The 14,893-nt window shown below is 45.2% G+C and overlaps 1 protein-coding gene across 1 annotated transcript in view; it reads right to left on the reverse strand.

The window, feature by feature from the left end:
* The window catches only part of LOC138515996 (serum albumin-like), a 65,310-nt gene that overhangs the window by 17,243 nt on the left and 33,174 nt on the right, over positions 1-14,893 (reverse strand). Inside the window, exons 6-9 of the mRNA XM_069630786.1 lie at positions 14,047-14,144; positions 11,372-11,501; positions 9,110-9,324; positions 2,078-2,210 (exon numbers count right to left, since the gene is read on the reverse strand). Of these exons, the coding sequence (XP_069486887.1) occupies positions 2,078-2,210; positions 9,110-9,324; positions 11,372-11,501; positions 14,047-14,144 (576 nt within the window). The remainder of the gene's footprint in view (positions 1-2,077; positions 2,211-9,109; positions 9,325-11,371; positions 11,502-14,046; positions 14,145-14,893) is intronic.

A 14,893-nucleotide genomic window follows, 5' to 3' on the forward strand; every position in this document is an offset into this window, starting at 1 on the left:
AAGGGGCAGGCCATCCTGAATTCCAGGTCACATCTCTTCCGCACGCGATCACACTGCAAGCAACACCAGACAGGTGTTAGCCTCATCAGGAGTCATGAGTGAAGGGTAGCTTTGGTATCTATGGCCACCTGGCTCACAATCAACATCTGGGCATACCCGTCCATACCCGTCCCACTTGGAGTGGCATTTGCAAAACGACGGTTTATACAGAGCCGCATTTAGAAACGTCTTTGTGCATCAGGATAGCCATTTGGAGGACTCCCTCGCATAACAGAGACCCTGAGGGTCTCAGAAATGGTTGATGACGCAGAAAGGAATGGTTGAAGCGCATTGCCAACGACCAGTTTGAAAAGGGTGCAGCGTGATAGCTTTGGTGGCTGACGCCTGTCCATTTAGAAGTACCAAGGTTCGCTCCGTCTTATCTCCACGCCCAACTTAGAGTCATTGCCACATACAGCCCCACAGATATGTGGTGTACCAGATAATTGTATTCCCTACATATAGGTACAAATATCACCCACATAAATATGAAACGATGGATATATAATAGCCTGGTAAGCCCTGGTTCCACCCCCACAGCCCCCTGGAGCGGTCCATGTCAGCTGCACCAATAGAGCCTTGGCCTTAGAAGGCGCTCTGATATTATCACTACCTGATTTGAAGAAGGCATTTAAAGTAAAATTCAATCTTCAAATATTGATGATTTAGTAGGCACAAAAAAGCATTGATTACAAAATGATTGTTTCAGAGTCAAAACATATTTTAACTCCCCTAAAATACAGACTCGTGGGAATTTTAGTGACCTTTTTTACTCAGTTTTGCACTGAAAGACATCAAGTTGGAGTACAGGCGTCTGCCTACATGGTGACTGCTCCCGAAAAGGAGGTCTTTCTGTTTCCGGAAGTAGGGTGCTCCAAATCCTGCGGGCCACCCATGCCACGGCTCGAAGTATAATCCCCCAGGAGCAGAGCGCGAGATGCGAGGGGACACATGATTTGCTGCGGCACCCTTCTCCCTGAAACAGACATATTGTCTGAGCAGCACTTCTATTATCACAGGCCACTTTTTCAGTGTTCCCCTCATCTTGAGCATACTCCGTACACAATTTGATGTGTTCGCACTTGTGTCAGTCTGACGTAGGCTTGGCTTCTCCCCTGAGTTTTTGTCTCCTTCCTTGGATGTGATATTTGAAAATAAAAATGCAGTGAGGGTGGCATTGAAAGAGCAAAGAAGGAATACTGCGATGGCCTCTGTTTGTCCAGCAACAGGCCATGTGTGGATATTCATTCAGTCAAAGCCATCCTAGATTTCCTGCCATATTTGAGGGCATGATTGCACTTCCTTTTTTGAATATATTAATCAATGCCTGGTGTGCCTTGGTCATCCCTTGGGCATCTTCTGGACATGCCCTGCTATTATTTAACCTCTGCACACGTTCAAATCTAGGTTATCTTTATATCTTTAAAGTATTGACGCTTTAATTTGTGAATATCAAATGTGCACACAAGCAAGGGCCAAACCTGATGTTGGCCTTCACATATATGCCAAAAGTATCCATTCCTTTTGGGAGAAAGTAGTACAGTCCTGGTTTTAACTTGGCAGTCTGGTACTTGCATTGCTGGAGTCCCCCATTATAAACCCAAAACTACAAGTACCAGAATGCTAAGATAAAACCAGAACTGGACTACTGTCTCCTGAGTGGAACTGAATGGCTAATGTTGGCATGTATGCATTCATGATAATATTTATAAGCGCAGAACAGGGTTAAAGTGGCTTGTGTTGTTTGTTCACTTATAGCGCAGGTACTTTGCCTATTGCAGCGGGCGGCAAACTGTGTCTGCTCACAAGAACACTTTTTGCACAGATTAAGCATGGCTGGCACGTGAATCAATGCTATCAGGACTAAGGAGGGCCCAAATGAACATTTATCAAGAGTTGGACTCCACGGGGAAATGACACGCTGTTTAAATGATCAAACATGGGTGCGAGGGCCAAATCAAAGGCAGGAAAGGAAATGAGAACATTCACACAAACGTATTGTTTATCTAAAACAAATGATAAAAGTGAAAGAACGTACCGCTTTGGCAATGCACTCGTTATGGGCCTCTCCAGCGCAGCATTTTTTAAGAACCTCCTCGTAGCCACTACCGATACGCAAAATCAATTCCTGTGAGTAGTCCTGGTGTCTCTTTGAGTAGTCACAGAGGAACCTGCGACAAGCAAAAGAAGTGTGTGATCAATTGGGCAGGGTCAGAGGCTTAGACTGTCAGAGAGGGCCTGCGGAGGGCGTTGGCTCCTAGTGCAAATAGCCTCCTGTAAACACAACTTCCTCAATGAACTCATGGTAAACAACAAACAATCGTATCATTGCTGCATGATGCAGCATGTCTGCTGCTAAGGTCCATTGGGCCTCATTACGAGTTTGGAGGTAGCCATGCCTTTAATAAGGGCATGGCCACCCCAAACTCAGGTCTGGCTCCGGGACCTGCGAAAGGGGAATTACCGGGCCATCCCAACCTTGGTGGGCCCGGCGATTCCCTTGTGCAGGATCCAGTGCCCGAACGTCCCCATTCCCATTTGAGCCCTCATAGGGCTCAATGGGAATGGGGAGGATGGTAGCAGCGGGTGCTACCATCCTGTTCTATTTGCGGGTGCCGCTCTGTACGCCTGGTCTGACCAGATGTGCAGAGCGCCCCAGCGAGCAGTACTCGTAATGTGGCGGCCCGGTATGAACGGTGCCGGTGCCTGACCGGCACCGTTCATATCGTGGCTGCCACACTTCTAATGAGGCCCACTGACACTTATCAGAATCACAGCTTTTGCCAATGGGAACATCAACTTAGATTTTCACCCCACACTGAGATGGTAAAATAAGGGGAGCTCTTGATGGTTACAAGTAATTGCCAACAGAATCTAAATATGACAAATTCTACAAGCTGAGCAATAAACAACAATACTGTTATCTATGTGACCCGAACAAAACCAGACATTGGGCCTCATTACGACCCAGGCGTTAAGGGTTTAACGGAGCCGTAAAAGGCTGTGGCGCTGTTAACCCCTTAATGCCTTACTACTAGGTCCCTTTGCCGCTCCTGACCTTAACGGCTGGTCTGGCCCACCCGTTAAAGTAGGGACCCGCAAAGGGACCTTGATGGCAATTACGGTACCGCAATTTGCGGTACTGTAATTGCCGCCTTCCTCATTCCCATTGAGCCCTGTGGGGCAAAAATGGGAATGGGGAAGGGCCATGGAGAAAGGGGGAATTACTGCCCCGCCAACCTTGGAATGGGGTGGTAATTCCCCCTTTCTCCATGGCGGACTCCGGCATGGATCATGGTGCTACTAGCACCATGGTTTAGCGCCGGAGTCCTAATGAGGGCCATTAACATATATGTTTAGAAAAGAGGTTCCATTTTAAACTATCTCTTACTGTGCCCTCCAGTTTGAACCAGTCTCTCATACTTTTCAAAAATCTGGATCAACCGGGCCCTTTCTGTGCGGAAATCCTTGTGAGATTTTGCTTGCGTGAGGTCCACTCTATTGGACAGTGTGAGCCACCTTTGCATTGATCTCAATTCTCAGATGTGCTCTTCGTAATTGACGTATCATGCAGCCTCCTCCCATGACTGATCCTGTCGTCGGATTATTAAGAAATAGAGGGTGATGGCATGTCTCCATGTATGCCCTAGTGTGTGCTATCTTTGCATTAAGCCTAATTCTGAGATTCTCCCTCTGCAATGCACCCATCACTCAGCCTCCTACTGTCCTGACCGTTTTTCTGAAGTCAGCGCAGGAGGGTTTATGAAACTATACCGTAGGCAATACAGTAACCTCCAACCTTTAATATAGACCTGTACTACATAATTTGGTAGCATGGACAGAGCAGTCGGGCTTATTTTACAAGGGGGAGAGGCTGCAGGAAAATACAAAGAACTTGTAGCGCGCATATGGTCCAAAGAAACACTTATACACAGATGTATTGTAAAAATAACAGTGTACTTATATATAGACTGGCAAAGAGAATTCTTTAGAAAGGTAAATACTATTTCAAAGTCATAAACACATTATATAAACCAACACTATGCTTATAGTGGTACACCAATGAATAAACCACATTTAGAATAGTTATATGCAGCTAAATGCTAATGAAACCTAGTGTTACACATTTATCTCCCCAGCACTCCAGAAAAGGTGGGATGTGCTGGTCTCACAAAATAAAATGTACAGGGCAGAAAAATCCCTGTGTACCCTTGAGAACATGTGTTCTACAAGGTAAGTCAATAGAAAATACAAAGGAAAGCCCAAGGAGCAACACTGCCCAGAAAATGTAGGTGCCCAAAAAGTTATAGGAAAGTATAGATTCAAAAAAAAACTATGGATAGCCAGAAACATGACACCCATAAAAAGAGTAACAGAACGGGTGAGTGGGGCAAAAAGGTTCCCACTCACTCAGGAACATAGAAAAATAATCCACAAGTCCAGCAAAGTGAAGTTCATCTGGCATATGAATTAAAATCTTGCCTTACACTCGTCTCCCCAGACTAAGGGACAGGAGGATCTAATCCACTCCTGGATGGATCTCCTGTTGCAGGCAGATAAGTCTACTGTAGAGTCCATCAGCAATCTTTTTGTAAACCTTACTGACATTATTTTAAATGTTCAAGATCCTTAATAGACTATAGGACCTACAGGCATTGCTTGGCATTGTTCTAATTTTAAAAGCCTAGGGGACCTGATTTAACAGTCCCTCTGGAGGTGTTCAAGGTCCTGAACCTGAAATAGAGTTTTTAATGGGATCTTTGGCAAGGTGTCCCAAGGACCTAGAGAGGACTCCATGATTCCTATCCACCTCCTTCTGGAACAGGTTGGGTCTCGGGCATTGTAGTTGGATTTTTAATTGGGTCCCTTGTAGAGGATCCAGTAATCTTTTAACATACTGTGCTTTGATTTCAGTGTGTTTATTCGTGTTATCCTACTCCCTGTTTTAGTGTTAAATATATCTCTGATGATTCCGATGATCCGTTCACACCTATTGCTTCGTCACTGAGTCTCCTGTTTGAAGCCTCTCCACCGGCGTGCCAGAATTCTCTATCACCCTGTTGGTGTCACCAGTAGCAGGTAAATTACGTTTGTTATACATAGTTATGTTCCAAGCATCTGAGGGTTTCCTCCTGAACACTTATAGCCTTGTATATGTTACCACAGAGCGTTGACAGAATCTTTGGTGCAAACTGCAAGGTAGCCATGTTGGAATTATTCTCAATTGAAATACCGTTGCCTTCCCTTTCATTCTAGAGTTCGCGAGTCTTAGTAAGGCTGTGCTTGGTTCTGACCTGGATGGCGGGTGCGCAACCTCCGTCCCATCTTTCACAGCTTCAACCTGCGCACTTGTGACACTGTCTCTCACTGTCCCCGAATTAACAGCATTTTCAGACTGCAAAGAATAACACAGGTTGGGCAAAGAGTTGTTGTGATCAATCCTTGAAGATTTTGTGATGTTATGTACTCCGTCTACAGCCTCGGGGTCAGTGTTCTCTCCCCCCTTTATCTGGGGTTGAAAATAGGTACTGATCTTATTAGTTCCTTCTAATTGGTACAAACTTTGCCCCCCACTGGGAGCATCCGTAACACAGACTGCCGGATGATCATTCTGCGTTGCGGCCGAATTTTTAGGACCAAGACCATACTTGCTATTTTTTTCCATTTGCTTTTCCAGGCATGATTTAGTCAAAGTTCTTCCCTTTCTGGTTTGCCGATATTTTGAAAGGTGCAACACCTCACCGCCAAGCCGCAGACTGCTCGACAGCTATACACCTAGCAAAACACTTGATAAGTCAACGGCAGTCACATGATATTTTATCTGTTGTTTGATAATTATTTACACACTTACTGAAAGAGTTTCCTATGTTAAAATACTTTTGAGCGCCACGCGATTTCCAGGAGCTTCCAATTGCCGGACTCGCCATCAATGTATAAGGAGATATGAGGGTGGGTACATGACATGTTGGTACTTGTCCCTTTCACCAGTTAAAATAGGCCTGGCAGCCAAGGTTTCATGATGTGTATAGCCTTGTACCCAAAGAAGCAATGGTTAAAACGTTTTATCTCAAAAATAATTCTCTGATGTATTTCTTTTTTTTTCTTCTTATTTCACCAGCTGAGCAGTGACCCTGCAGGGAGATGCTAGACGGCTGCCCAGGTAAATCTGCAAGTCTTCCAAGAATTACAAGTGTTTTGGAAGGTCACATTTTATTTGAACAGTCATATATTTTAAAGGGGACAAGGATTTGGTTTCCTGATTTATAAATCTTCCAAAAATGGGAGCTAAATTAAAGTCTGCATCCTGCACTGCTAGTAGCTTACTCGTTTGGGCTGTTAGGTGGTCGATTAGCGCCACCTATAAAACGGAACGATTGCATTGCACTACAGATATGGAGAAATGGCACTTGTGGAGGCACCCAAAGCTTGTAGGTGTTGTCTGGTTATTTGCCCACCCATTGACTGCCCGGTACCATGATCATCCCTATAGCAATTCCCATCCAGTTCCTGCCCATCACCGCCCAAAACACCTCCTCATGGAAACTCTTTGTAATCGCTCTAATCCAGCCTCACCATCAAACTTTGCACTCAAAGTGCCTGCCAGTGTTTTTTTCAGAGAGCTAATGACTTAATTGGAGCTGTAAGTTTGCTGCTATTGTAATCAAAATGTCCTATCCAGGTCTGCCTTCAGCCACTTAATTTTTAAGTACTATGGGTGTCATTCACTGAAGTCCTGTTAACAGCAAGCATTGGAAAAGTCAACAGTTTTAGCTTGTGTGTAAGTATTAGGCATTTGCCAGGCACTGCTGTTAGATACTAAGGTACTTGTACCATTTTGCACCTGCTACGAGCAAATGCCAGTTAGTACCACTACAGCAGTGCCTGGCAAGTGTCTTTCCTATGCCTACACAAAAGCCCAAACTGTTGGCATTGCCAATGCTCGTTTTTATATGGAAAGGGTTTAACCAACGTTCACCAAACCAATAACGGTAATTGAGTCCCTCTGCTGTGTACACTGGTCATATCATGTACTGTGTGGGGTTGGGGCTGATTGGTGCTTCAATTGCAAATGATCAAAACTCCCTGGGGGAATGTGGTGAGCAGAAACTTAAGGAACACACAAACATGAAGATCCAGGATTCTGTGCCCAGTCATATCAAAAAATATTTTAATGTGTTGCCCTCTAGATAACACGTGTTTCGGCCTTCCTTGGCCTTTCTCAATTCAGGGCTATTGTATGTAAATGATTCTCCTAAATTGGGTTCATTTGATAATTGTTAGCCTTTTGCTCATGCTCACGAGTTACTGGTGCAATCCCATGTTCTTAATTCTATGCTCCGGTCATCCGCGTTGGCTCCCTGCTGTTAACAGTAGCCTTGATTTGAGAAAGGCCAAAGAAGGCCGAATCACGTGTTATCTAAAGGGCAACACATTAAAATATTTTTTGATATGACTGGGCGCAGAATCCTGGATCTTCATTTTTGTGTGTTGCATAGTTTGTGACGGGTTTCCAGTGGCTTACCGGCAATCCAGTGAATCTGCAAATTTAACCAAATATTAACACTAGGGGAAGCAGGGGCTCCCTACTCCCCTCCAACCATTTGAACATTCTTCATTTACGTGGATCAACAGCATTTTCAGTTTCATTTGACCCTTCAGTCGCCAAACAGACCAGCTGTATCCATAAGCCCGACATTGAGTACACAAAAACTTAAGGACACCTTCCTGCATAAAGCTTTTGAACATCTCAGCCAATACCCATCAATTGTGGCACTAGATGGTTTTCCAGACGTGAGTACTGGCATGCCATGTTATGGTAAGAATCTTCCATACTCTGGCCATCACCAGTCTAGTGGTCTTACAAGGCAGAGACATGTCTGGAGAGTAGTGTATAGTGCACCCGCCAGAAGTGATCCAGTCCATGGTCTGAAGGGGAATGGAAAAGGGGAAAAGTTGAGAAGAAAGTAGAAGCCAGAGTAGGATTGTGAAGAACAAGCCAACAAATGGTGAGGTACAAGTGGGTCCAAGGGGGATGTGCGTGGTGTCAGCCGCTGGAGGGCATCCGTAGTCAGTGCGACCAAATCAAGTGCATGCTGATAGGGAGAATAGTGAAAAGAGCCCCCCATGACTGCAAGCAATCTGTCAGGAGCACTACTTATGGTGCAATGTTGACATGGGAGTAGAATGAGTCTAATCATGGATGTGAGAGGGGCTGGAGATGCGCTATAAAGCGTCCCCTGGAGGATTGGTCACTTCTTTGCCAGATAAGGTCGTTACACATCCCTCTGCACAAATCTGGGTGTAATCTGGTAGTGCCACACCAAAGGACAGGCGTACCAGTGCCACAAACTGACCATGTACAGGGGACTGCAGCGAACACAACAGGGAGACAGGGAAGACGAAGCAGGGGTAAACTCCACCCCCCATGCCAAACCTAGACCACGAGATGAAGGATGATACTGAACGGCATGTTTTGAGATGAGCTTGCCCTTAATGTGGATGTTGAGCGTAAACATATATAGTGAGGCTGATCACTTCTGCAAGCAAAGGTTGGACCGTGGGCTCCCCTCATAAGATGTGTCCAGGCAGCCAAAGGAAGAGCCTCCCTCATTTACTCACCCAAACATTTGCCGGCCTCAGTGTCCCACCGTTATCATGCTGGATCCAGAGGTTCTCGGCCCTTAGGATTGTATATCCCCAAAAGCGCTTTGAAATGTAAATGGTCCCCAAACTGCAGTGTGCTGCATTAGTCCTGCCTGCTATCCTCATTACCAGAAGTCCTAGTGGAGGCATGCTAGCTTCTACTTCATACCGTCATTGTGGCTGTGCTAGCGGAACGCTAAAAAACGTGTCCCTTACATATAACAAGATACTATATACGTGCCGACCCCACACCAGATGAAACTTGCAGTGGTTTATATTCTCAGAACGCAATGATAGTCATTTCATGCCTGGTTGGGCGTACAAAATATTTAGGTGTCACTCTTAGTTCAGGGTTTAAAAAGGTTCTTTGGGTTTAATAAAACATTCCTCACACAGCCATTTTAAAAACAGAAAAGGGTTACATTACCGTCCCATGAATGTATCTCCTTCCTCCTTGAAGTGTTTGCACACCTCAGGGTCATCGATGTACTGACGGACTTGCGGTGACAGGTCAGCGGGCTTCTCATCATTGGGCAGCTTTACGATGCACGCTGAACGTTCAAGGACAGGCTTCTCGCAGCATTCTTTCAGGTGTGTGGAGAGCTCATCCTTCTTCTCACAGGTCTTGGTGGTGAGCTTCATCTGTGAGGTGCGAGAGCCGTCATGGGATTAACTTGGGTTTCATGCAATAATAGGAGCAGCTGGCTCTCTTGGGCTTGCCCCTTTAACTGCTCTAATATTAGAGGGTAACTCATAGTTTGGGTAATTGCGATGTGGGGCGGAGAGGGCAGGCTGTTTCTTATCTGTGATAGCCAAGGCTTTCCTCGCAGTAAAACAGTGTCCACAAGTCTACCCATGCATGCTCCCAGTGTCCTCTATTCTTTGTTGAAGAAGTTGATATTTTGTTTCCACCCTTTTCCCATAAGTGGAACAGTCCAGTAGGGTGGGAATAAGAGTCAGAGTGCAGGACCTTTGACACATGTACTTGAAGAGGAAGGGGAGGATTGCAGCTGGAATGAAAGTGTGGTGGGATTCAGATGTGAGAGGGCTATCCCTTAGGTGGTCGCATTGTGTAATGCATAAATGCGCCAAAAGCATGTTTGGAGATGGCATTACATTGATGTTGCTCGTGATCAAAGGGAAACAACAGACGTGTAAGGGAACAACAAACCCAATAACAGAGGAAGAAAACACTGGAACACAATGCATGTGAAGACAGAACAGAGTGCACGAATACTCGAGAGCGCATCTCCAAAGGTGAACTGAGCATCAGAGAAAAATGCAGAGGCCCTGGTAGGACTCCTGAAAATGAGGTGAAAGCTATGAAAAGAGGAGGTAGGTGATCAAGGGAAGGATTGACGGAAGGAGGAGCTCAAACTAGTCTCCAGACCAGAAGGGAGTCATGCATGTGCAAAGTGTGTTCACAGTTTCCCCCTGGACTGCTATATTGGAATGCCCTGATCCTTGGCACCAACACATTGTGCCACAAGGCTCAGCTCCATTTCAAAAGGATCTTTCACAGACAAATGCAGCTTTTTTAAGTCAATAACAAGCTTCAAAGACAGTATGCATTGTAACAAAACCACTTCGTTTTAAAAAATAAGATATACTTTAGCTCTCCTAAAACGACTTTGTTGCACACAATGTCCAAACTGACTTGCAGAGCCCAATCCCTACATCACCACTTTGATTATGTTGTATTATGTGGCTTAAATCATGTTTTAAACAGATATCGGATGCAATGACAAAACTGACATTAGGCCATGCAATAACATCATTAAACTCAGGCGATGGACGTCCATGAATAACGTCTTAAAAGGCTGCATTCGGCCCGCGGGCCGTATGGTGTGCACCACTGCTTTGGAGCGAACAAGCCGTTCACTCATTCTTTGTGGTAGACCAGTTCTGTACTCAACTTTGCTAGGCGAGAACCCCACCAAAGGGTGCTCTTGCACTGTCTTTGGAATGGAATTTTTTAAGTAGTTCCAAGATGGAGGGGGAGCATCAAGCAAAGGGAGTTGTCACAGAGTTCTGCCGCTCTTGACTGTGATTTCCCTTTGCACAGGGAGTGTTCCTGGGCTCTTCTCGGATCCACTGAAAAGACATCAGTCAGATTTTCCCATCTCCTTGAATGGTGAACAGGAGGGAAAGGGTACGTTTCATCGATTTGCATAAGTACTAGTTACATGTTTTTTGATTCTTCTGAAAACCTGACTGGATTTCACTATTGGATGGCTGGAAGAGCCCAGCTCTCGCAGGGAGCAGTGAAAATGCCACAGAAAGGCATGGAGAGGACAACGCTGGTCATCCTTATGTCGCGCTTCCAAACCACCAATCGACTTTTTAGCTTTATTAGTGTTGTCACTTGTATTACACATTGATACTGTTCTGTTACTCTTGTTGACAAGGCCCCACCTTTTTAGATGGTTTGGACTATGACGTACATGATGCCTCACCATTGACTATGCTGGCCGGGGCTGATGGGATTTTTGGTTCAAAACATCTTGTGAGCCAAAGGTTGCCGACCAGTGCAGCTACAAATGAGTTGCTAATCTGTGTATCTTTGGACATGACAATCCCTTTTTCAACTCATGTTAGACTGCTGCTGGATATACAGAAGAAAAATTAGAACAAAAAGCCACTGCAACAAACATTTACGACTATGGAAGTAATGAAAAGTCGTGTTTACCCTCTCCACCATGCAGGCCATCATATCTCCACCACAGCAGGTCTGGTGCACGTGCACAATACCGTCGGTAAGAGTGTGCGCATTTTCAAATGAAGCGTGTGGGAATTTTTGACAGGTCTGGACCACCTTGCTATAAAAGAAAGGAAAAACAATGTACTTCATAGCACCAAGCCAAGAATATGTTTCCTTTACTCTTCCAGAGTTGTGAATCAATTGTTCAGGCGATTTCTGGTACAATGTTTAATGTGCACGGAGTGGAAGATCTTATGTGGGCGTTGGATAGTGGATGGGACTAGTACAACCAGAGTTCATGGCGGTTGTTGGCGAACTGGACGTGGTCTTCAACCCTGCATCATAGGGTGGACCTCCTCGATAGGGCGCTCTTTGAAATGTTGCCGACGACCAATATGCACACAAGCGGTCTTGCCCTTGATACGCAAGGCTTTAATGACCGCTAAGAAATCCACTGGGAGGAGGTGCTCGAAGGTGAGCCTCAGAAGCTCTGCGGTCGACTCGAGATGATGTATCCCCTTAGTAACAGTAGGCAGAGACATGCCCGCTGGTCCCTGAGTGCCAGAGCCAAGGTCACATTTCCACATGACCTCTAGCCATCATCTTATTATTAACTTTTAAAGATAATTGCTGTCTTTTTGTCTATCGTCTATCTATGTACACACACGCACCCAAACGTGCATCCATGCCCTTTACATTTATTTTCCAATCTAACTGCAAGTCTAACATTCCAGCTCCTTATTGTCGGCACCACGGCAAATCTTAACAAACTGGGCCATCTCTACTCTAATTTCACGATAGACAACAATAACATAACAGTAGCCAAGGAAGTTAAAACCCTTTGCTTCTACCTAGACTCCACTCTCACTTTCAAAAAACAAGTAAATTCCATGGCCTTAGCTACCGCTTACACTTGTAAGTTGATCAGAGCAGCCAGGCCATTCCTCATGCCCAATAATTGCATTACTCTAGCAAGAGCTCTGGTCTTATCTTAATAGGATTATTGCAATGCCCTTTACATAGGGAGCAATAAATCCATTACCAACAAATCCAGATTTTACAAAACAATGCTCTAAGAGCAGCTCTCAACATTCCAAAGAAGGCCCACATATCTGACATCAGAAGATCTAATAACTGGCTCTCCATAAAAGACAAAATCTTCCTTAAATCAGCCTCCTTAAATGCTTACATAAGGCTGTCCCACTGTACCTTACCACTAGATTCTTGAGACAATCTACTAACCGCCCTGCTAGAACAGCCACTGCCAACCTACTTCAAGTGCCTAGATTTAAAGGCATGAAGACAGGCGGCAGTAGCTTCCCGCTTAAAGCTGCCCAAAACTGGAATTCTCTCCCACCCCCGTTAAGGGAAGACATGCCCTACCTACACTTCAGATCCAACCTTATCCACTGGATCAAGGAACATGATATCTGATCCAGCACTACTCTATGATCAAACTGCTGTCAACTTTTACTGCATATTAACTGTTGTCTGTTTCCCTCCATTACATGTTCCTTTGTTGATAACCTCAGCACTGCCTTTAATGTTTTGTAATGTAATGCACAGCATTGTAACCTAAGCTGAACAATCCTCTTTTGCTTTCTGTGCCCTAATACCCTTGGGTCTGGTGCGCATATAAACAAACAAACAAACAAACAAAGTTGTTATTTGAACGAATCACGCCCGAATTGTAATTCCTGTGTATTTCGGCCTTGCCGTATACGCTCTTAATGTGAACTCATGAACCAACGCAGCCCTCAACACGTTTAAATTCAGAGAGGGCCCTGTAGACAGGCAGCTCACATGCCATCTATTGCAGAGTTGTTTTCCCCCTCTATCTAGTGACTTGTTACAGTCCGGACTGGAGAAATGGGGTCTGAGTTGCAAACTGCTTGATCATGATGACAAACACCAGGTGTTTCACCACAGCCCTGACGTCGATGCTGCTGCCTGCTGGTGCTTGACATCGCTACCCTTCTTCAGATGCCTGCTTCCTACTTATACAGAATACCCAGGGGCCTCAATACAAGTTTGGCAGCGATAGCTGTGCCAATGCCCCAAAGCTGAATTACTTTCCCGCATGCGGCACCTGCATTCTCTCAACTATCTAGGGTTAGACTCATTTACCATTTTGGAGTCCCATTTGACTATTACCCAGCATTAATGAATGAGGAAATATTGCATGGGCCAGAACCGCCATTTTGAGTAGAGGTAAAACCTTGCATTACAAACTGCCGGTCATTTGCACAAGTGTAACAAAACCCATAATTGTACAGTAAAAAGGGAGGTATTCTGAAGTGCCACCTGTTTTACCACTACCTCACAACTTGAAATGATGCCCATGCAGTGGTATGTCCGCAGCAGTTGACAAATGAGCTAAGACACAAATCTATTCCCCTTTATTTGCATCAGCAATATTTATACCCGGTGTGACATACACATGTTCTCGGCCAAGGTAGCAGTGCAGCCACCTCATAAGGCCCTGCCCCACCCCTTAATGCCAAAGGGCGACCATGGGCCACCTCACACAGAACAACATAGTGTCATCCGAAATGTTAACATTTGGTGAATTTACTTGCACAGTTCGGCCCTGATTTAGAAGTATTCAATTCCTGATTCCATTCACACATTCTTCAATTGGAAAATAAAAATGCAAGTCTTACTAGGCCTGCAGGGCTCTTTCCTTAAAATTCTCTAGAATGTAGCAGTTATGCTTCTGCACAGCACATATATATTCCACTTGTTCCTTATGGGCGGGCATCTAAAAAACAGACAATAGGGACGGGTTAAACAACTTTTTGATTTTGCATGAGTACACCGCTCATTAACATGGATCTATCTAAACGTACCGACATTTTTGTTACTTTAAAATAAATACATTTCATGCAATATCCCCCAAGCAAAAACACTGCAGCAGGGTGACAATAAAAGGAACCAACAGGCAACTTTCCGACAAAGACTAGTCGGAGAATGGACTCATTTGGGTCAGACTCCTTGTGACCGAAGTGGACTAGGACGACAACGCCACCTACAGCCAACAGGGCAACTTAATCCACTCCCAAGATGGTGCCAAATACCTCGCTGCAGGATTGTGCCCTACATTTCCCACACTTCAGGTAACCTTCGTTTGACTATCCCTTCTTCCCCATGACCAACATACGCTCATCTGAAATGTCCCACCGCCTTGCACTACACAGGAAAATACTCCTCCCGCGTTACCTCAGGCTGTTCAGTTACCACAATCCACATGAATCGAGCGATTACGATGCTCCCCTCTTCAGATTGAGCACCCCACTTCACATCAGGGCCACCTTCAGGCCGAGAGCGATGTCATTTATTAGATCTTCAGCTCTCCGAGGCCGGGTTCACATATTCCCAGAGCAGCACTTGGGAATCGGATACTTCTGACGTGCACCCATCAGCACCTCGGGTTTGGCATCTGCCTCTCCCTCGATCCCACCAACTTTGCACCCCTCTTCTTTTTTTGCAGAGGCCACACCACAAACATGC

The sequence above is a fragment of the Ambystoma mexicanum genome, chromosome 6q, assembly GCF_040938575.1.
Source record: "Ambystoma mexicanum isolate Mex_15411 chromosome 6q, UKY_AmexF1_1, whole genome shotgun sequence".
Lineage (NCBI taxonomy): Eukaryota > Metazoa > Chordata > Amphibia > Caudata > Ambystomatidae > Ambystoma > Ambystoma mexicanum.